At 39.6% G+C, this 23,978-nt stretch overlaps 1 protein-coding gene across 3 annotated transcripts in view; it reads left to right on the forward strand.

The window, feature by feature from the left end:
* MORN1 (MORN repeat containing 1) overlaps positions 1-23,978 on the forward strand; it is a 218,760-nt gene that overhangs the window by 17,733 nt on the left and 177,049 nt on the right. For all 3 annotated transcript variants that reach the window (XM_051988770.1, XM_051988771.1, XM_051988772.1), the window contains exons 7-8: positions 15,735-15,831; positions 22,845-22,955. In XM_051988770.1, the coding sequence (XP_051844730.1) occupies positions 15,735-15,831; positions 22,845-22,955 (208 nt within the window). The remainder of the gene's footprint in view (positions 1-15,734; positions 15,832-22,844; positions 22,956-23,978) is intronic.

Consider the following 23,978-nt stretch of genomic DNA (forward strand, 5'->3'; position numbering starts at 1 on the left):
TTGTCTGGTTTGGCAGTTTCCGAGGCTTCCCCTCAAATGTAGGGAGTTGTCAGCAGTAAGTGACTGTGACGGCTCCAGGGCCAAAAGGAGAGGAGACGACACCGACTAGCAGATGTGTCTCACAGCCCGTCTAGGTTGGGTCTCCAGAAGAGGAGCCAGTCCTCGTGCACACGGTCCCAGAAGGAGACCCGCTGGCTGAGCCCATCCATGGCTGGGAGTCCCACAGGGTGGCAACAGTCAGTCAGGCCTCCTGGACCCAAACCAAGCTGCCCTGGGAGCACCTTTGTCCCAGGAGAAGGGGAGCAAGGGCGGGAGGGGCCCAGGCGAGAAAGGAAGGGGCGAAAAGGGGTTTTCCATTCTGAGTCTTTGGGGAGGGCTTACCCTACAAACATGAAAATGATCGCTGTAGAGCTGGAAGGGACCTTAGAGGACATTCGGTCCTATCTCCCATTCTACAAATGAGGAAAATGAGACCCAGATACATGAAATGCCCAAGTTGACACAGTAGAGATTTAAGGTTGTGTTCCTCCTTCCCTCCACCCCCCACATACTAATTTTAAAAAATCACCCTGATTACAAACTGGAGTGTTATTTTTCCCCGACAACTGGTGGAGTGGCCGTGATGTGGCGGCCAGACAGTTGGCTCACAGGAAGGCCTGGGTGGTAGGAGCCTTGATAAATCCCTGCCCCAGAGCCCGAGATGTAGACCAGATTCCCGTGCTGAGGAAACCCCAGGTCTGGTCCCAAAGCCAAAGCCAGGGGTCTGCCCGGATCAGCCTTTTGTTCTCCCCTTCCGCTGAGAAGCTTAGCAGGACATCTGCTGGCAGCCAGCGACAGGCATATGGACAGGTTTTACTTCTGGACTGATATAAAAACCAGAGGGTCTGGGACACGCCCAGAGCCCTGTGTCCAGCTGTAGAAGGGACAAGTGACAAGCCAGATCAACTGCTGGGAAGAGTGAGCAGGGAGCGTCCACCCCACATGGCGCCAACTGGAGGAGCGGGGGACCTTTAGTCTAGAGAGGGGAAGACTGGGACGGGACGGGGATCTGGCTTGGAGGATTCGAAGGTGACTCAGAGCCTCTGCAAGGGGGAAATCCTTAAGGAATGGAGAAAGTATCTCTGGGGGCATTCACCTCACCAAGAATTCTGCACGGGAGTCCTGAGAGGTTTCTCTGTCTGGGAAGATGATCCGGACCAAGGGAAAGCACAAGCCAACTGAGGACAGCTTCTTACCCAGCGAGAGCCATGGCAGGGCACACGCGGGGGCCTCGGAGAGATGCCTGTGGAATTCTGCCCCTCCGGGATGAAGCAGGGCCAGCGATTCCCACCAACTCTCCAGCCACGTTGGGATGACGGCTTAACTCCTTGTTTCTCCGAGTCTTGGGCACACGGGGGATTGTCCCCTTTGTGGGAGCCTAGAATGCCCCAATGACTCTCTCCCGCGGGCTCAGATCCTCTGCCCTGGCTCTCGCTGCTGCTGCCTCTGACTGAGGGGATGACCCTTGGGGAAAGAATGGACTCCCATGGGTTGGCCTGAGAGCATGGTTAGGAAGGAGGTACAAGGAAACAGATTCTGTATGACTGGAAGAAAGAGGCTCCTAAAAGACTGTCCAACAATGAGACAGCTAACTTCATCCGACAAATCAATGTATTATAGACATGTCTTTACTACCTCATAATCGGGAGTATCCCTGAGGTGAGAACGACAGACCTGGCACCAGCCTGGGCCGGAGCGCCCGAGATGGGGCAGAGTCTAGGACGGCTCTTGGACGAGAGCCTTGGTTTCCTTGGGTATAGAAGGGTAGCAACCCTTCTAGAACCTACATCAGGAGGCTGATAGGAAGGCCCTTTGACAGTCTTAGAGAAGATACCAGTTAAATGCAAAGAAGTGATTTGTTTTAACTCATCTCCAAGGTTTCTTCCCAAGGATGGCATGGAAAGGAAGCACTCACATGGCCATTCCGTGTCACATGACCTGATTTGTAAGGTCGAAATAACACTCTCTTGAGCTTATTCTCATAGAGGTGGTGTGGTACAATGGGCAGAGTCCTTGGACTGGAGCCAGGAACCACTCCAAGCACTGACCTGTTAGATGAGCAAGCGCCTGGATCCCTTGGAGCCTCAGTTTTCTTGTCTGTGAAATGGTGATTATGATACCTGAGATACCTACTCCCTGAGCTTATTGTGAAGCTTAAATGCAATTATACTTAACAGTTCTTAAGGAGACATAGAAATGCCAGCTATTATTTTTATTATTATTATTCATAACAGCATTTTAGATGGGTAGGATATTTCTCTGTGGAGGAAGAATAAACAAGAGAGAACCTCCTTTGCTTATTAAATTTGAAATTAAAGAAGGCTTTGACGGTACTTTGCTATCACCTCACTGCTCTAAATATCATTTAACCCTTTTATGCATTCTAATAGCTATGATTCAATTCAGTTGCTGAGAGCCTTACTTTGAGATCACTAAATAATGTCTATTTCACTCAATTCTCTTATTCCATGTGTAAATCTTCTCCTGGGCATATTAACTGCAGACATTGATAATGGCAAAAAAGCTGAAGTTAAATTACCCAATTGAAATGTATCTTTTGCTTTGGTAGATTTATTTCTGAAGGAATAACAGAAAAGTGAATTTTTCTGTAACTGTGTTTCATTTTTCTTTCATTCCCTTTAAACTAGGGGTAGGAAACCTTTTTTCTGCCAAGGGTCATCTGGATATTTTTAACATCATTCCTGGGCCATAGAAAGTTATCAACTTATAGAACTCACGCGGTGAGAGGTGGTTGTACTTAGCTTTCAGCTCATCATCACTTGTGCTTGCCTTAGCAAATGATTTTGCAGGCCTGATATAGGCCATAGGCCAGACATTCCTTACTCTAAAATCTTTAGCTCAGATTTAGGATTTCATCGCTCACTTTAGCGTTGTCATTTGGCCGCATCTTGCTGCCCATCTATGGTATAGTCACAAGCTGTGGACAGACCCTTCTTACGGCCAGAACCGCCATGTTTTTCCTTGTTTGTCTCACTGCAGCATCCCTGCGGCTGCAGCCAGACCCAACGGCAGCATGGCCCATCCTCACACACTAGGCCAGAGGACATGGGTATGCATTAACATTTCCAAGTTAAAATCATCTGAGAGCAAGGTATCTGGGCCAAGTCATTTCTGTTCCCCACTGCAGAATGCCTGCGCACAATTCCCTGAATGTTTTGCCTTTTCCAGGAGGATCCACTTGAATAGCTTCCATGTCTTGCAGAACCAGTCCAGGGCACTGTGAACTCCCTTAGACAAGGGCTTGGTGATATGTTGCTGGCTCAGTTTGGTTTCAGAAAAAAAGGCTTCTCTGTGCAGACAAATTTATTCATGTTTTCTTTGATCAGAAAAAAAGAAAATTATGAAGGCCCAGTGGATTGGATGCCCTTTTCCTTAGCCCACCTGGAAACTTAGAACCAGACTCTGTTGCCCGACATCCCTTAGCGGAGGTCTCACGTGATGTCGCTCACTCAGTATGGTTTCAGGAGAAAGGTTTGTCTGTGCAGACAAATTTCTGTATGTTTTCTTTGATCAGAAAAAAGAAAATTATGAAGACCCAATGGATTGCCCTTTTCTTTAGCCCACTTAGAAACTTAGAACCAGACTCTGTTGCCCAACATCCCTTAGTCGAGATCTCATGTGATGTCGCTGACTCAGTATGGTTTCAGGAAAAAAGTTTGTCTGTTTTCTTTGATCAGAAAAAAAAAAAGAAATTATGAAGGCCCAATGGATTGGAAGCTTTTCTCCTGAGCCACCTGGAAGCTTAGAACCAAAGGTAGCCACCAGTCACCTCCTCAGGCCTTGTTTGCTGCCTGGTAGCAGCTCCTCAGTCTGATCCCTTCAGAGTCTGATCTGTTGCAGGCTCTACATGCAATTCAGTTTTGCATTTTGTTCAATCCTATACTCAGTCTCCAAACCTTCGGACATTGGCGGGGCATAAAGTCTTGATGAATTAAGTCGAATATAATGCAGATGTCTTGGCTGGAAATCCCAAGGCAGCGTCATTTGAACAGGGCTTACCTTCCTCCATGGCCATGCTGCGGAGGCTCTATGGATGGTATTAAGGCTATATTTGATTTGAATACATGAATAAATATCTGTACACAATTGAGATTAGAAGAAAGCCTGATGGTATGTAAATGGAGTTGGTGTGTTATTTAATGAACTAAAACATTTGTTTTCACATTAGAAATGTTGCCTACCTGTTCTTCCTTTCCTTGGGTTTCCTCTGGCAGTTGTGCAGAGCCCAGGAAGCAGATGCTGTGTTCCGGTCTGTCCCCGTAGCTGCTGCCTTGTCTGTTTTGGCTGGGCTCACTTTGTCTCCTTTCCCAGAGGAAGGCCTGCTGTTTGGTACACCTGTTAGCTGCACTAAACAGGTGGCTAGCCGGATGGGCTTTTTCACCTGCAACATTTTCCCTCAGAATCAACTTGAGTTCCATTGCCTGCTTGTGTGAAGCAATACAGGGCAAAGTTATTCTCCGGTTGCCTCCCTTTTAGTGGGCAGACAGATGGAAAAGTAATCCTGAGCTCACCTCCTCTATCCATCCCCCACATCTTGGAGAGCCCAAACGTTATTGTTCTGGGAAGTAGAAAACTGGGATCACAGCTAATAACACCACAATATAAGTTGGATTTTTAAAATTATTTTCAGTTTTGACGTTTTATTTCTATTCTGGAGTTAGCATCTCAGCCGCAGAAGATGGACTGGTTTAAATGTTTTGTAGGCTTGTAAATGTGCTTATTTGGGGGACTGTTTTATTTGGTGGGATATTTGAATGTCTTATAATCTCAATGTTTGATTTCATAAACATAGATTCTCCGGGTAGATTGAGAAAGCAGCATAGTGGACAGATAGATATTCTTCAAATACCAACTTTTAACACTTGACAGGCATCCACGTTGAGTCTCAAGTTCGGTAAAGAAAATTATTTTAAGGATCTCATTGTTAGAAAGGCTTGGGAGGGTCTGGATGATGAGGGAGATGATTTGGAAAAAAAATTGAGGGATCTGGATGCAAATATATATGTATATATAGCAGGATATATTGGCACATGAATTTCATGACATTGTCAGGTTTCATAAATATGCTTGGTTAATCTGTAATTTTTTTTTCAGAAGTAGTAAAAATAGAGCACTATGGTGAATGGGAGTGGGAGGTCTCTGCTAAGTGGCCATACAGCCCTGGACAAATCCAGCCTCCAGGCTCCTCTCCCTTAAAATGGGCTGTTTTTAGATACTGGCTTAGATGAGCTTTAACGGCACTTCCATCTCTAAAATTCTAGGATTCTGCAACTATAAACTGGAGTGTTTATATTTACCGAGCAGAGCTGAAAATATCATCTCAGTTGAAGATTCATATATTTTAAATACACCGAGGGAGCTCACTATTTATAGCAAAAACGTTGGTGAATGAATCTTTTTTTTTTTTTTTTTTTGGTCCAACAGCCTTTGGTGCCATTTTCAGCAAAGGGAAGAATGATTCTCCCATTACCTGCTTTCTTCATTTGGAAGCTGGTGCAGAAGGTTTTTTCCTGAAGTTTTCCCAGTGGGGAGCACTTCTCTTTGAAGCATCTCACATAGTTTAGAGCCAAAGATTTTTCCTGTTACAAAGAGTGGGAAATGGATGCACAAAGGGATGCACAAAGCTGGCAACTTCTTGACACTTAACTAGTGATCTTCCTAGCTACCCTGGGATACCTCAGTGGGTCTGTGGCCTCCCTGTGGAAGGCAGTCCCTCCAGTGATGTAGATCACCATCCATCCCCTTTCTCCATCCTCTGCATCCCTTGTTTGTGGCTTCCTGTGAATCGAATCTCCAGGGTGGGGCTGTTGGCGATCTGAAGGGGGCCTGCCTCCAGATCTCCCACCTTGGTCTGGTTATACTTTCCTCCTGCTGTGTGACCAGTCCATCTTTTTTTTTTTCAGTCATACCAAAAAAAAAAAAAAAACCCAAATCAAAGCAAACTCGATCTTCATAGTTTTCTTTGTTCTTCCCCAGCCTTCACAAAGAACTCTTAAAAAAAAAAAAAGTCGGCACTTCTCTGTATAGTCAGCAAAACACATGATAGATTTCCTCTAAAATGCTACTTCACAGGCATTATGAAAGCAACTGAGGCAGTGTGAGCATACTAGAAAGCAATTCATCAATATAGATGGCAGGTTGAAATTTAATAATTGAGGTGTTTACATTCACCTAGGAATCCTGAAAATAGAATATCAGTTGAAGATTAGATGAGATTTAAGTAACCAAAATTAATTCCAATAAAAGCATAAAAGCTTCTCACTTGGAAAGGGAAATATCATCAATTCACTGGAAATTGCTTCCTGAAAGAAGAAAAAAAAAGTTAAGTACTTGTTTCTTGCAATTTATTCAAAACACCTTTCCTCATTCATAATCAGATAGCTCTCCGCATGGTAGCCCCTAACGAAATTCTAAAAGAAATTAGCATTAAGAATAAAAGGATTTCCAGATCAAAAGAGAGCATTTTTATATTTGTCCAAACAAATTATCAATGAAGGTGTTATTTAACGTAAGACTGATCCTTTGTAACTGACAACCAGATTTCCTGTAGCAATTATTCTGTGATTCAATAAATCTTACTAGGATAGACAAGCCAATTGTTACTTGAGAGGAAAATGTTAGCTTCTTTCATTTTCTATATGTGCGTGTGCGCGTGCACATTACACATATGTAATGTATATATGACACATTATATCTATGTCTCCCCTGCATTAATAATAAAGCTACGACACAGCTGACTTTGGTCCTTCTTAATGTGATCTTAACTGGTATTAACTTTAAGAGGTGAGAAATATAGTTTTCAGAGTTTAATCAAAGCTCAGCAGAAATTTTGTTGTTCAGTCGTTTTTCAATCACATTCAACTCTTGATGACCCTATTTCGGGTTTTCTTGGCAGAGATACTAGGATAGTTTATTTCCTTCTCCTGCTCATTTTACAGGTGAGGAAACTGAGGCAGAGAGGATGAAGTGACTTGTGCAGGGTCCCATAGTTATAGTTAAATATGTCTGAGGCCAGATTTGAACTCAGGAAAACTCCAGGCCTGGTGCTCTGTGCACTATGGTGTCCTTAGCTGTCCAGGCAGTGGAAAATACAAATGATAAAAGCTAGTCAAATACATAGCTCTAATTGGCAACTAAAGTCATTTTAGGATGTATGGGGACATATTTTGTCCATCACTGGTGTTTATTCTCCAACATTTGAGTCTACCCTTAATCTTTGTTTTCCCTTTGGTTTCTGCCAGAGGATGATAACAATAATTATAGCAAATCACATTTCTGTAGCATTTTAAGGTTTTCAAAACACTTGATATACACTATCTAATTGGTTGTTTTCAGAGACCTTAACTGGTGTTTTATATCCTATTCATTATTCATATCATAGGGAAGCAGAGACTCTAGAAGTAGAGTACTTGAGTTCAAATCCTCACTTATTGTGTGACTTTAATCATTTGACTTTAGAGGGCTCAGTGTGCCCATCTGCAAAGTTAGGGGTTCAGACTTGATGATGTCTGAAGTCTTTCCCAGATCTAGAGCCAGGGGCCTCTCAGCAGGCCCAAGAGGCACATGTCTTAGAAATGAAGGAAGAAATGGGTCTCAGAGAAGGTCTTTGACGTGCTCAGCTGAGGTTCCTTGGCTGGTCCTGCCCAGATGGACCAGACCATCAGCCCATGTTCCCTGAGGGTTTGCTGTATGTGGGATAATGTATTGGGGAAGCAAAGAGACCCGAGACAACTCAATGAAAGCATTCACCAGATTCTCTGGTTGGATGAGTCACACATCTCTCCTACTCCCACCTCCCACAAGTAACAGATTGCTAAGGGGCTCTCTTAAAAACATTTGGTCACTGTGGAGACCCATCCCCACTCCATCCCCATCCCCCAGTCTTCCTTTGAGAGTGTGTATATAGAGGCAGCCTTGGAAGAGTGGGATTTTTCTATTTTTTTCTTGCTCCTTTTTATTTTCAAAGTAAAATATTTTTTAGTCTTAAATCAATTCCCCTCTTAGTTTTGGTTCACCTGACCAAGTAATGTGAAGATGGGCACCCATTATGGTCCTAGAGTACCATCTAATGTCAGAAATGGAATGGCCATGGAGATCTTACAGCTTGATCCCTCCATTTCACAGATGCAGAAAGGGGGAAGAAATTGCCCCAAATCATACAAGTTCTTGGTAAAGTGGGGGCTCTTGAACCCAGGTCCAGATCCCCCAAGATCCTTCGATGCTTAATCTCATTCAGCTTGACCTCCTTTTCAGCTTTCATCTCTCCTTTCACAAAGTGGCTTTTATTGGACTCTTTGCCAGAATGTTATCCCGGGGATGAGGCAGAGGCACTCTCCCATTATGAAAGGAGGTGAAAGGCCCAGCCAAGCCAATCACATGGAATAGGAATGTGTGGCCTGGAATTGTTAAGTGTACCGCCACGCGCTGCCACAGCCCACGTATTATTACATCTGGTGATAAATGGCCCAGAGACAGGCTGTGGGCTGCCAGCCTCCTTATTAATACATATTTGTTCATTCTTTGGGTGCATGTCAATTAACGAAGAAAGGATGGAATTTTTAAATGTATGATTTATAACATTAATTAGAAAAGATTCTACACTATTTGATTAGTTGCCTTGCTCATTTGAATATATTTATACTGATTAATCTCAGTATTGTGCCCATGAATATCTGACTATCCCAGATATCTATTTATATATTAATGTATTCCCGGAATTGCTATATTAAATGATTGCCACATCATTAATAACAATGGTAAATATTATTAATTTTAATCATTGAGTAGCCTGTTAGATATCAAACCTTGATTATTCTTCTCACTGTTGAAAAAAGGCATAAAGTAGTTTAGAAGATTCTAAAAGGAATATATTACCTTTAAATTAAGTTGATTAATATTACATGTTTACTCACAATTTTTTCACAGATTAATAGTGAATTAATTTGCATCGCTATTACTTATTTTGAGGTTAATTAACTTTTTTGCATTCTATTCGTTATTTTACTTCTATATTATATATGTTGACGTATTGTTTCCAGTCTTCACTATCCAAATCCACATCCTGATTCATCATTTTCTTTATTTCTCAATGAAAACCATATTAGTATCCGTAGTCATCATACATCATGTGTAAATATAGAAATGGGGAAAAAATTTTAAAGCAAGAAGCATTACGACTTTTATTAATTACAAAATTGACATTGTCATTTCAAAAAAAGAAAATAAGACTGACGTGGGTTATCAGTGTTTCTGGAGTTTTTCACATTAATGTTTTAGCTTTGATATAAAACAGCTGTCTGTTTAGTGAATGCATCCTGTGTCTTAGGAGTTTCAACTGACAATTATTCCTACTCGTTGAGTTAATTACTTTTTTATTAAGGCAAAAGAGGCTATCAAAGATATTTCTTTTGTGACCTCCTTCCTAAATGTTGTCCACTTCCGTAAGAAGGCTTTCTTAACTTCAAGTTTTTTAATATTGCACCCTGTAAAAGCAAGGCTAGGCTGGGACTTCTTTGAAGGACACAAAACAGAAAGGGGCATAACCATCAAATTATAGGCTCACCACATCAGAGAAAGTATTAATGGGCAGATGTCAATATCATGCATCATTTGAGAGAAAACACAAGCTCTCTTTGCATTGGTCTCCACTTTTCAGTTCTTGGAACACTGCTTCTTTTTAGACCTAAATGTCAGACTTCATAATCCCCACATTTCAGTTCCATTTTGTTAATCTGGGCCCAGATTTCCCAGATAACTTGATTAATTTGAATCATGGCTCCATCATTTCTGGGATCTCCAACAATTACTCTCCTCTCTGTGAAGTCTGCAGGTTATCATCCTTTATGTTCCTTTCCGAGGACTATTTTTAAGAAAAGTATTTCTATTAAATTTTTTGTTTTTACGTCATCCAAACTTTTCCCATTCGAGAGTCTTTGTTATCACAAAAAGTGCTGTTGTAACTATTTGGGAGTATGTGGAACTTCACTCTTTGTCACTGAGCATTTTGGGATATATGCCTAACTGCAGAATCTCTGGGTCAAAGGATAGGACATTTTCTCCATTTTATTTCCATAACTACAAATTGCTTTCCACAGTGGTTATACAAGTAGAAATTAGTGTGCCTGTGTTTCTACACACCTTCCAATGTTGTATTTCCCGTCTTTGATCATCTTTGGCTATTTGCGGCCCTGTGAGAGGAAACCTCAGGATTGTTTTGATCTTCATTTCTCATTATTAGTGATTGGAGCATTGATTGCAATTCTATCAAAAACTGTATTTTAAGAGGTAATTGGGAAACTAATATTCATTGGAGAACAAGAGGTGTAGGATATAGGTTCTAATGGCCAAATCATTCTCTCCAAAGCCTGGAGAGAAGATGGGGTTTGTGGGGAGGAGTACAGCAGGGAGGTGACTAACTGACCTGCTGTTCCCCATTTTTGTCCAAGTTGGTTTTCCAATGTCTAGAACTGACTCTTCCTCACGTCTACTTGAAGCAAGGCTCAAGCCTCAGATTGATTTAAGTTTTTAGGTGTCACAGAGTTGGGGGAGAGATCAAGAATAATTGTAATAAAGAGCTTAAATGGAGAAATAAGCATACTTATTTCACATACAGGCAAATTAAAGGTCTGAGAACTATGGTAGTCCAAATACTTCCCTGAGAGTAGCCTGATAATTTAGAATAAGAAAGCCAATTTTCTGCAGCAGGGTCAGGACAAAAGATTGGTAGCCGTAGAGCTCAGTCACTCAACAGATGTTGAATAAGAGCCCACCATGTGCCAAGCGTCATGCAGGATCCAGGAGTTTGTCCCATCAAAGGCTATTCAACAATGGGAGACTCCTTGAGAGCTCGTGGGCTTCTAGTTGTTGGTCTGCTAGACTCTGCTGCCATGTTCAATACTTGCCTGCTATCTCTCTGAGGTTCCTGTGATAGTCTGAAATGATAGGATCTTCCCAATGATATCCCTGCTGCCAGCATTAAATAGCAGGATACTTAACTTGGTATCTTCTATGAGACTTCTAGGCATTCTGATTAGTAGAATATAAACTCCATATAGACAAGGACCACTTTTGTTTTGTTTCTGTATCTGTTATATCAAGCACTGTGAGTGGCATGCAGTAGGCACTTAATAAATGCTTATTGAAAACTGTCAAAAACTTACCAGATAAAGAAATAGAAGCCCAAGTTAAATGGACTTGTCCAGGATCACACAACCAAGAAGTGTCTTGAGACAAGATTTGACTTCAAGTCTAACATTTTGTCCACTGGGACATGCTGTGCACAACAGTCAATCAATAAATGTTTAGTGGATATTGTCGAGTTCCTTAACAATTTTGAGCAAGCAACTATGAGCAGCAACATTTCAGATTTCTGTTAGGAAGTTATAAGTCAAGCCTAAATTTCATGATGTTGAAAGGATTTCTGTTCATATAAACAGGTTGGATTCAATGACCTCAGAGGTTTTTTCCAACTCTGACATTCTGAGAGTCATGTTTAGGCCTTGTATTGGTGTTTTAAAAAGAAATAATTGATTCGTTTTTTTCTTTGAGAGAGATAATTTTGACTTCATTTGTAAGATAAATATTTGAGGAAGCATACTTATTTCACATACAGGTAAATTAAAGGGCTGAGAAATATGGTAATCCCAATACTTCCCTGAGAGTAGCCTGATAATTTAGGATAAGAAATAAGTCTTTCATGCCTAGAAGGTGGTTCTACCTTTTCTCCTGTTATACCATGCACTCTATTTTCCAGGCAAACTAGCTGACCTGCAGCTCCCCATTATTGTCCGAGTTGGTTTTCCAATGTATAAAACTGGCTCTTCCTCACTTTCACTTGAAGCAAGGCTCAAGCCTCAGGTTGATTTAAGTTTTTAGGTGCCATAAAGTTGGGAGGATTCAATGCTAAATGATGAATCCAAACACTTCTTGACAGGGTAGAGAAACAATGGGGATAGAAACATAAAAGTTGTGCACTTGAGTTTAAACAAGTCACTTCACAGCAACAGAATAGGGAGCAATGGTTGGAGATTAATTTGTTTAAAAAAAAATAGAGATCTAGGGATTTTAGTGGAATGCTAACTCAGTAGGAATCATCTGAGTGATGAGGCAGCCCCCAAAATTAATGGAGTCTAGACAGGGCTGTGCTGGTGAATGGTTAATGACCAGCTATACCTACCAAACCCTTTTAATCTTCTTTATCAACATTTTCTCATTCATTTTCCAAAGTCTAGAAAATCAAGAAAATAATAAATCAAGCCCTGATTTGTAGCTTTTATAGATTTCCAAGGTATAAATGCTCACACTGAAAATTTCATAATCGTCTCTCTTGAGCCCTTCAAACTGACTATACTTCACCCTCTTAAAGTTGTTCAGTTGTTTTTCAACTGTGTCCAGTCTCTGTGGCCCAATTTGGTGATTTTTTTGGCAGAGATACTAGTTTGCCATTTCCTTCTCCAGTTCATTTTACAGATGGAGAAACTGAGGTCAACAGGAGGAACTGTTGCTCACATAGCTAGTATCTGAGACCAGATTGTAAATCAAGAAGGTCAGTCTTCCTGCCTCCAGACTCAGCACACTGTGTACTGTCCTACCTTACATTAATAGGCAAAAGTTCCATGAGAGATCTTGACTGAACAACATAGGAGACCCTGGCTCAGGACCACCCAGCATGGACTGCCCTCATCAGAGAAGAGGCTGTGCTCTATGAGCAAAGCAGAATGAATTAACTCAGAAGAAAAACAAGATGAGCAAAATTAAGAGTGGCCACCCCAAATGTCCCCAAAAGTCCCCAAAAAAGGGACTAGTTGTGTCCGGCCTGTGATGGAGGATCCTGAGTTCACATCAGTCTGATCCACCACAGCCAGACACAATGCAACTCAACTCTTAACATAGTGATATCCTTTTGGTCCTCTCTGAGAACAGAGACAACCACCAAGTTCCAAGAACTCTGTCCATTTGCAATATCATGTTCAGTTTTGAGCACCTCATTGATAAACCTTGATAAACCATTGAGAGTCTGGCCGTGGAGCTGGGAAGATCCCTGAATAAGCCTCACTAAGGGCTTGGGGATCCACCTTTCAGTGGCCCAGGAAACTCTTAAGATGATAAATTGCAGGGATAGTACACACCTACATTGATGAACTGGAGGAACCCTTGAGGAAGGCAGCCAAGAAAATGAGAAGGGCCTTGAGTCAATGACTTATAAGGGGTGGCTGGAAGAATTGGGGGTGTTTAGCCTGGTGAAGAGGGGACTCATAATTAGGGGGAACATGACAAGTATATTCAAGTGTCTGAAAGGCTGTCCTGTGATGGAGAGATTAGAAGTGTTCTGCTTGGCCCCAGAGGGCAGGAGGAGGAGTGATTGATAGACACTACAAAGAAACAGGACAAGGAATGGAAATTCTGCTGAAGCTCCATCATGATCTTTCTCCATTTTAGTTTGCTTTTCAGACAAAATCCTGGAGCAGGATAGAATGGCAAGTGTGGGATTTAACAAGGTAAAGTCTATACATGAAATCAGAATTTAAAATGTCTACTTCAAAAAACCACGTGCTCTGAAAGGTGACATTTGAGGATGAGGGAGATGGGAGCAAAGGGATGGCACAGTCCCAAGTTTTGTTTGCCTTATTGCATAGCAGACTGAGAAATCAATACAAGAAGAAAAATCATTTTGGAATATAGTTAAAAGAATCGCAGCCACGCCCAGAGCCATCCAGTCCAATCTGTTAGTGAGCAAGACTGTCACCAAAAACCCACCCAAGAAGTGATTACCCAGTTTGTTACAGAAGACCTCCTCTAATGAAGAAGACTAGCAACCTCAGATTCTAAGACAGACCTTTGGAACAGCTCTCACAGGAAGCCTTTTCTGGCATCCGTCGAAATCTGCCCCTGCAACTTATGTCCATAGCTCCTGGTCCTGCTCTCTAGGCAGAAATGTTTTTAGCACATTAATTGACAGGGTGTTTTTTAAACAATTTAGATCCTTTGGAGGATCTGCAGTTCCAATGATGGGAGTGCACAGCTCACAGCCTATCTATCTGTTCCCACCTTAGCTCTTAGCTCACCTAGAAACCCTCCACAGGGGCTCCACCCAATATGCCCAGGCTTCCTCTACTTCCCTTACTTTACATGAGTACCAGGAGAACCCCCTTTCCATTCTTCAGTCATCTCTTGTTCTGTCACAGTTCTCTCTCTCTCTCATGACTCCTTTGCATTGCTTTTCTTGTACAGTTCTTGTTGGTGGGAGCCTATTCTGGCTGGGTTTAAGCTTTTTTCTCTCTGTTACCTTTTGGTATCATCCTCAACTTTTAATTGGTCCAAAAAAGAAGTGAGATTCCTGAAAAAGTGGATAACCGCAGGTGCTCCCCTTTGTGAACGACGCTATGCTGATTGCATCAAGCTTTAGAATGTCACAGAGGTGCCCAAATGAGATCTATCAGCATTGTTCAAGAGTCCTCTCTATCCATACTGGAGAAACCAAATAAATTCTGAATCCCTGTTAACCAGGCAATGGGACAGAAAACCCAGAATGGGTCCATCAACACATATGTCTTGAATAGACACTGCATTGGGCTCAGAGTTGGCAGGTTGACTCTGGGGAAAATGAATGGTGCTTTTGATGACCCCATGGTTTTTTTTTTTTTAATTTGACTCATCTTTTTAAAACTCATATTCTTCAAGTGATGGTGAGGGCCACAGGTTATGGTTTTAAAACTGTGGTTTCTAAAGAATTGGAATCATCCAAAAGGCAGTATTTAAAATTAAAAGACTGAAAATCAGGCATCTCAAAATGGTCTCTGTCCCCATTCTTGGAATTCAAAGGAAGATATGATTACATAATAATTCATAATTGTCACTTCAAGAAAATAATTAAAATTAAAAGCTTTTTGATTGAATTTTCTAGTAAAATGCTACTGAATGTTCTGGATTTGAGAAGTTTCATGGAAATAATTTTCTGCTTTTTTTCTGATTGGTTTTTCTTTATTTTTGAATACTATTTCTGAAAGCCCAGCTCATTATGGGAGACATGGTTACAGTGTTCAGAGGATAGGCACGTTGCTCCATTTGTTCAAACTGTGTTTTTTAATTGGGCTTTTTATTTATAAATGAATAGTGTAACAGAGCAATTATTTAGCCTTAATCCTAACACTCAGTACTGTAGGTGCAGAGTTTTTGTCTCTTTTATGACACTCTGCACCAATGGAATGACTTTGTAATAAAAGAATTCTTTCGTACTCAACAGTACACCATTTGTACCATGTTTGATTACATTTTATATACTGTGCCATTTTCCACATACTTATTGGCGCCTTTGAGATTCAAAAGGGAAACCCTATTTAACTAAACAAAATTGATTGCATTCTGATAAAATATAATTTCTTAGGCTTAGTAAAAAGGGTTTTAAATGATACTTAAGGAAATTTGATTTTTCCAGAAAACCTTTTATTCTAAGAGAATACTGTTGAATGGCCAATAATCTCTGAATGTTTCTTAGTCACCCATTCAACTTCTCACTGAAAAGTATTTGCAGTGTAGTTTTAAGTCGCTCCTGTGCTCCATAGACCACCCACTCAGCTATTGAGAGTTCCTAAGAAGAAAAAGAAAAAACACAATGCTTCTTAAAGTTTCCTGTCCTGGGACCCAAATTTGAAATCAACATGTCATTTCATTTGCAGGGACAGTGGCGAAACAATGTATTCAACGGCCAAGGCCTCATGATTCATTGTTCTGGCATCATTTATGATGGCTTGTGGATCAATGGCTATCCGGCAAGTATGTCATTTATTTTGTTTTTCATTTATTAAATAGATTCGGTGGGACCACTTTGGTAGTCCCTCTCTCAATTAATATGGCTTATTGGTTGTGTTCACATTTCTGGGTGACCCTGTTCTAAATTAGCCTGACGGGCGTAGGGTTGGAGCTCATGCCAGTAGTTGTTAGATTAAGTGGGCATTCAGGGGAGCGGGGGAGAAGAGACTGTTCCTAGAATCAAATTAGATGAAGAGCTCTGATGGAACGGGAAAAACGATTCTCAGTTCTTTTTGGAAGAGCAGTTTGCTAATTTCACTTTAAAATAGGAGCAAGTTTCAGCCCAGGTTCGAATTCCTGTCCAAATGAGACTTGACCCGCCCATTTGCAGTCTGGCCAGCACGTGGAAGTGGGAATCATTCTGGAAATAAGCAGCTTGGATCACAGTTGGATTGTGAACTCCACAGACTAGAGGACAAGCTACTCGGACTCGTTCTGTAGCATTTTCGCTGTGAATTTGCTTTAGCTCTGTGTTCTTGAATTCCCTCTTGCTTTTTGCTCCACTATTTTATTAGAGCAAAATGTTTAAGAACGGTGAGAGAGGTAGAAAAAAACAGCCACATGAGACATCATTTTGTTCCAACCAAAATCCCTGGCCACTTCCAATCGGGTCTGTTTCTCTGGGCCCTGCCAGGAAGCAAGAAGGTAGGGCTCCCATGGGGCAATTCCAAGTGGAGAGAGTTGGGAGAGCTGAAAGTCTGACATCACCTGGACTAAGCTCTCCACTCCTCCCCTCCCTGCTGCTAAACAAAGCAAGCCCCAAGATGCTCCTTCTTGGCCTGTGCAAATGTACTTCATGGATCTTTGGCATTCAGCACCACATAGAAGATGCTGGGTAGAAAAGTCAGGTGTTCTACAACATGCAAGTGGGAAAAAACTACTCCTAGTAATATATTTATGCAGTGTTTTCATTTCCATTATATCAATTCAACCTAAATAGGAATAGTGAATATCTTTCCAATTAATTCTTCAAAAGGTGTTTTATAATTATATTTATATACACATCTTGAGTATATTAAAGTAGGATAACCCCTAGATATTTTTATGCATTTTGTACTTTTGTGTTTGCTTTTCTAAAAATTTGATTAAAAGGTTTTTAATCAATAAAAATCTGCTCTCTCCTTCGCACCTCCTCTCCCCTTCACAGAGAAAGAAAGAAAAACTAAATCTCTATTACATAGAGTCAAACAAAACAAATTATCTTGTCTCCATTTCCCAAAGAAAATATATGTTAATATTAAGAGTTCATCAGTTCTCAGTTAGGAGGTGTACTCTAAAGTATTAACTTTGGGATGTCTTGTGGAAAAGAGAAGCTAGGAGGTGCAGGGAAGAGACCTCCAGGTCTGGAGTCAGGAATACCTGAGTTCAAATCCAGCCTCAGATACTTGCTAACTGTGTGACACCTTGGGTAAGTCACTTAAACTTATTTGGCTAAGTTTCCTTATCTGCAAAATGAAGAAGAAATGATAAACCACTCCAGCATCTTTGTGAAGAAAATCCCAAATGGGAACATGAAGATTCACTCACAGCTGAATTGATTGAACATCAAAGTACAATGGAAAAAATAGTGGGCTATTAAAGAGACCTAATCTTTTTGTAAATCGCATATGAAGGACCTTTTTATACTTGAAAGACTAGTATTAATTGTCTGACTTACTGCCTTAGAAATCAGAATCAAAGTCATCAAGTCTCAAAGCAGGAAATAATGAAGAAAAAAAGGAAGAAAAGAAGGAAAAAAGGGAGGAAGAAAGCAAGGAAGAAGTGAGGGACAGAAGAAAAGGAGGAAGAAAGAAGGGAGGGAGGGAAGGAGGAAGGCAGGAAGAACAGAAAAGAAGTAGAGAAGAAAGGAAGGGAGGAAGGAAGAAAAGGAAGCAAGGAAGGAAGGAAAGAAGGAAGTAAGAAAGGAAGAATAGAGGGAGGGAGAAAGGAAGGAAAGATGGAAAGGGAGGAATGGAGCAATGAAGGAAGGATGAAAGGAAGTAGAAAGCGAAGAAAAGAAAGGAGAGAGGAGTGGGGAGGGATAGAAGAAGAGAAGAAGGAAGGGAAGGAGGGAGAGTGGAAGGAAGAAATGACAGAAGGAAGGAGGGAAGGAGGGAGAAATGGAGGAAAGAAGGAGGAGGGAAGAAAGGACATGGTTCACATAGCATTATTGATTGGTTATCTCTGTTAGCTGAAAAAATGGTACTATATCAGTTAATTCCATAGTTAGACCTTCTGATTTATAGCCTAGGCCTTTAGTCAACTTATGTTAAATTATTATTTACATTTTAGAATGGTGTGGTTTTAATATATTTATGTCTTCAGTATGAAATGTAGTGGTTTTGGATAGTGTTAGATAGAATATTCCTATATTATACATTTATAATAATAATTATTGATATTTCTACAATACTTTAAGATTTACAAAACACTTTACATTATCTTTTTTGATCCTATGGTATTGGTTGATGTAAATTCATCAGTGACCTTGGATGAGCCTCTCAGTTTCTCTATCTATAAATGAAGAGGGTAGATGGGATGGCCTCCACTACTGGTTCCAATTCCAAAAATATGTTCTTTTTTTATAAATGGTATTTTATTTTATTTTATTTTTTACAATTACATGTAAAAATAGAATTCAACATTAATTTTTTATAAGATTTTGAGCTCCATATTTTTCTCTCTGCCCTTTCTCTCTAAGACAATGAGCAAATCTGGTCTAGGTTACTCATGTGTAATTCTTTTTTTTTTTTAATTTTTATTTAATAATTACTTTATATTGACACTCGTTTCTGTTCCAATTTTTTTTCCCTCTCTCCCTCCACCCCCTCCCCTAGATGGCAAGCAGTCCTTTATATGTTGGATATGTTGCAGTATATCCTAGATACAATATATGTTTGCAGAACCGAACAGTTCTCTTGTTGCATAGGGAGAATTGGATTCAGAGGGTATAAATAACCCGGGAAGAAAAACAAAAATGCAGATAGTTCACATTCGTTTCCCAGTGTTCTTTCTTTGGGTGTAGCTGCTTTTGTCCGTCATTTATCAAATGAAACTCAGATCTCTTTGTCAAAGAAATCCCCTTCCATCAAAATATGTCCTCATACAATATCGTTGTCGAAGTGTATAATGATCTCCTGGTTCTGCTCATTTCACTTAGCATCAGTTCATGTAAGTCTCGCCAGTCCTCTCTGTATTCATCCTGCTGGTCATTTCTTACAGAACAATAATATTCCATAACATTCATATACCATAATTTACCCAGCCATTCTCCAATTGATGGGCATCCATTCATTTTCCAGTTTCTAGCCACTACAAACAGGGCTGCTACAAACATTTTGGCACATACAGGTACCTTTCCCTTCTTTAGTATTTCTTTGGGATATAAGCCCAATAGAAACACTGCTGGATCAAAGGGTATGCACAATTTGATAATTTTTTGGGCATAATTCCAGATTGCTCTCCAGAATGGTTGGATTCGTTCACAACTCCACCAACAATGCAATAGTGTCCCAGTTTTCCCGCATCCCCTCCAACATTCATCATTATTTTTTCCTGTCATCTTAGCCAATCTGACAGGTGTGTAGTGGTATCTCAGAGTTGTCTTAATTTGCATTTCTCTGATCAATAATGATTTGGAACACTCTTTCATATGAGTGGTAATAGTTTCAATTTCATCCTCTGAAAATTGTCTGTTCATATCCTTTGACCATTTATCAATTGGAGAATGGCTTGATTTCTTATAAATTTGAGTCAGTTCTCTATATATTTTGGAAATGAGGCCTTTATCAGAACCTTTAACTATGAAAATGTTTTCCCAGTTTGTTGCTTCCCTTCTAATCTTGTTTGCATTAGTTTTATTTGTACAAAGGCTTTTTAATTTGATGTAATCGAAATTTTCTATTTTGTGATCAGTAATGGTCTCTAGTTCATCTTTGGTCACAAATTTCTTTCTCCTCCACAAGTCTGAGAGATAAACTATTCTATGTTCCTCTAATTTATTTATAATCTCGTTCTTTATGCCTAGGTCATAGACCCATTTTGATCTTATCTTGGTATATGGTGTTAAGTGTGGGTCCATGCCTAATTTCTGCCATACTAATTTCCAATTATCCCAGCAGTTTTTATCAAATAATGAATTCTTTTCCCAGAAGTCAGGGGCTTTGGGTTTGTCAAACACTAGATTGCTATAATTGACTATTCTGTCTTGTGAACCTAGCCTTTTCCACTGATCCACTAATCTATTTCTTAGCCAATACCAAATGGTTTTGGTGACTGCTGCTTTATAATATAATTTTAGATCAGGTACAGCTAGGCCACCTTCATTTGATTTTTTTTCATTAATTCCCTTGAGATTCTCGACTTTTTATTGTTCCATATGAATTTTGTTGTTATTTTTTCTAGATCAATAAAATATTTTCTTGGAAGTCTGATTGGTATAGCACTAAATAAATAGATTAGTTTAGGGAGTATTGTCATCTTTATTATGTTCGCTCGGCCTATCCAAGAGCACTTAATGTTTTTCCAATTATTTAAGTCTGACTTTATTTGTGTGGAGACTTTTTTATAATTTTGCTCATATAATTCCTGACTTTCCTTTGGTAGATAGATTCCCAAATATTTTATGGTATCAATAGTTATTCTGAATGGAATTTCTCTTTGTATCTCTTGCTGTTGGGTTTTGTTGGTGATGTATAAAAATGCTGAGGATTTATGGGATTTATTTTGTAGCCAGCTACTTTGCTAAAATTATGAATTATTTCCAATAGCTTTTTAGTAGAATCTCTGGGGTTCTCTAGGTATACCATCATATCATCTGCAAAGAGTGATAGTTTGGTTTCCTCACTCATGTGTAATTCTAACAATATGTACTTGAGATCTATGACTTAGTAGCTGTGTCTTAGAGAGATGGGATGGGAAAGGATGGGCTCTGAGAATTCAGATGGTCTTAGAGCTTTCAAATGTCACAGGTAAAATTTGAATCTAAATCTTTTTTTTCAAGTCTTCAAGTCTTTCAAGACAAATCTTCAAGTCTGTACCCTATCTACTATGTCAATGGAGTTGGTATTGTTATTATCCCCATTTTGCCGATGAGGAAATACAAAATTCTAAATAGATTCAAGTTCTTTTATTGAAGAAAAAGGGGGGTGAGCTATACAGTATGGTAGATAGTGTATTGACCCTGGAATCAGAAAGTCCTGAATTCAGATCTATTGGGTGACCATAGGCTACTCATTTAACCCCAATTCCTTCCATAAAAAACAAAACCACTTCTCTTCCTTTAAACCAGAAGACGGCTATTTAGATGAGAAGATTCATGGGTATCACCCCACCCCACCCCCAAAAAAAAGCCATGCTCAAAACACAACAAAGGAAGTATCAGAGTTCTCTGGTCTGCCGAGATTACCAGCTAATTCTTGCCTTTGAGTGGCTTGTAGCATCTCGGGAGACAACCCTTGCTACAAAGAGTGCTTCGCAATCATTGTGAGTGGCCATAAATCTGAGCTTGGTATTACAAATTATTTTACTCATGTTGATGAAACAATCAAAAGAGCTTTGAGCGGCACTTTGTCTTCAGAAACAGCCAAAAATTGCTGACTCAGATGGAGAAGATGCTACAGCTGAATCCGATCCAAGTCAGTAAGACATACTAGAATATTCCACTCAAATGGTAAATCTAAATACCTTTCATGCTGCTCACCTTCAGCATTTTCAACATGCATTAAATCAGCAAATCTTTGCAATCTATATTTAATATCAGTTCACTTGCATAGTTGAAATGCTATAAATAATTTTGCCGAACCCAATAAAGCAACATAATAAAGTCATGGTTTTAATTTTAGAGGTATTTGTTAACTTGCTTTAATATGCTTAGTATTGAATATTAAACAAACAAAAAAAAACCTTTTCTTGTTGAACTAGCTCTTGTTATTTGCATAGTATCTCACTAAGGAGTGATGCCTTGTTTTTCAATTCTGAACAGACCTCAAGATTTGAAAAAGTATTTGGTATTTTTCCCAAAAAAGTTAAGTTAGAGTTGATATTCTGCAATATCACGTCTGGAAATTTTGGCATTTTTAGAAGGATAAAAAAAGTCACTAATATAACCCACACATTGTTGATGTACTTGTAAAGCAGTGGACTCTCTTCTCTTTCGGAGAAAAATCTGGCTGTATGATATACTACAAGAGTAATAGCATTAATAATATCTTTAATTCAATATTCTCATTTGGGAGAATATACCATAAAAACATTATAAAGAAAAGAGAAGCTAACTGTTTAAAGAAATTTGTAACAAATCAAAGGAAGCAAACCTAGAATATCAGTATGTACCGTGACATGCTAACATAAAAATACATGCACAAACATAGTAGTAAAGAAGTGACTGAAGAACAATTGTAAGGGGATGACAATGGTTAAGTCACGAATGTAACGGAATACTATTGTGCTATAAGAAATGATGAACAGGCTGATTTCAGACACACCTGGAAAGACTTACATGAACTGAAGTAGAATGAAGTAAGCAGAACCAGGATAACATTGTAGTAAGAACAAGATTGTGACGATCAACTATGATGGACTTAGCTCTTCTTCACAGTACGGTGATCGAAAAATTCAAAAATGCCATCTGCATCCAAAGAAAGAATCTATAGAGACTAAATGTGGATTGAAGCATATTATTTTCACCTTTTCTTTCTCGTGGTTTGATACAAAGGGAGGGAATCACTAATAATTTGTCATCAATATCTATGTGTCAAAGGTCATTTTTAAAAAAGTTTAGTTTATAGGTTTTATAATGTTCGTTATTGTTTAAGTTCTTTAAATAAGAGAAACAACAGTCTTAATACAACCAAGAACAGGGCCCAACTCATCTAAAAATGCTGTAGAATCATATTTCCTCTCTAGGAGTCATCCATTAGATGGATAAGAAATTCTAATGTGAGACCGGTGAGCTAGTTGTTACAAACTAAATGTACTTTTATTTTTCTATGTTTTAGCTCAAGCTTCAAAGATTGTGATTTTGGGTCCAACAGTGATTGAAATGGTACAGGGATCTTCAATTACCTTGAAGGTTCAGCTCCAAACTGATGATGGAGAGGTTGTCAGAAGTAAGAGCATCTTTGATGTATATATATATACTTCTTTAAAGTGTCATTTTTCACATGACAAGTACAATGTGAATGAGATATATATTACACTTTCCTTCCCCTCCAACATACAGTGATCATTGCTGAGAAATTGTCCTACAGTCGGTAACCTTTTTCTTTCACTCAAATAAAGAGACCTTGTAAGAGGTGTTGTGGGGCAGGTGGAAAAGGATAGCCTTCAAAATCAGGGGAGCTGGAGATCAGATGCCAGTTCTACCTCCTAGTTTCCTTTTCTATTAAAGAGGGCGTTGGGGTAGGTGACCTCTAAAGTTCTTTCCAGTTATAGAACCTATAAGTAATTCTTGAGACTCCTTTCATAAATGCCCCCAAACAGCAGCTTAAATTTGAACTCTAGTATGGTTGGAGTTATCTGTCATTCAATAAATAAGTGAATGAATATGTATAAACATATATAAATATTTAATTATAAATAAATATATATGTATCACATTGTATGCAGATACATACATATATACATATACATACATACATATATATGTGTGTGTATACACACACACACACACACACACACACATATGAATGCATATAGGCATGGGGGCGTAATTTGGCTTGAAGACAAGGACTAATTTGCTTTAATTTCTGTCTGTTTATCACCCGAATCCTAGAATGCAAAACAGAAAAGGGAAAGTATTCTAATAGGTATATTTGTGTGCAGAAGACATGGCTTAGTAAGAGGCGGCTGCCAATGGCTCAGGCTGCCATGGGAAGGTTTCTAATTGCCCTCATTGGAGGTATCCAAGCAAAGACCAGACATCCATCTGCCAGGGGTGGTTTACAAATAATTAAATCAATCCTGCCGTGACGCAGAGGAATGGACTAGATGACTTCCTAGAGGTTCCTTCCCACCCAAATGAGTCAATAATAATTGGAGAGAATTACTGACAGCAAATATAAAACAGAAACCCTGGTTTCAGGGCAGCTGGGAGTGGGAGTTCTGAAAGTGTGGCTACACCCTTTAAATGT

The sequence above is a fragment of the Antechinus flavipes genome, chromosome 3, assembly GCF_016432865.1.
Source record: "Antechinus flavipes isolate AdamAnt ecotype Samford, QLD, Australia chromosome 3, AdamAnt_v2, whole genome shotgun sequence".
NCBI classification, from domain to species: Eukaryota; Metazoa; Chordata; class Mammalia; order Dasyuromorphia; family Dasyuridae; genus Antechinus; species Antechinus flavipes.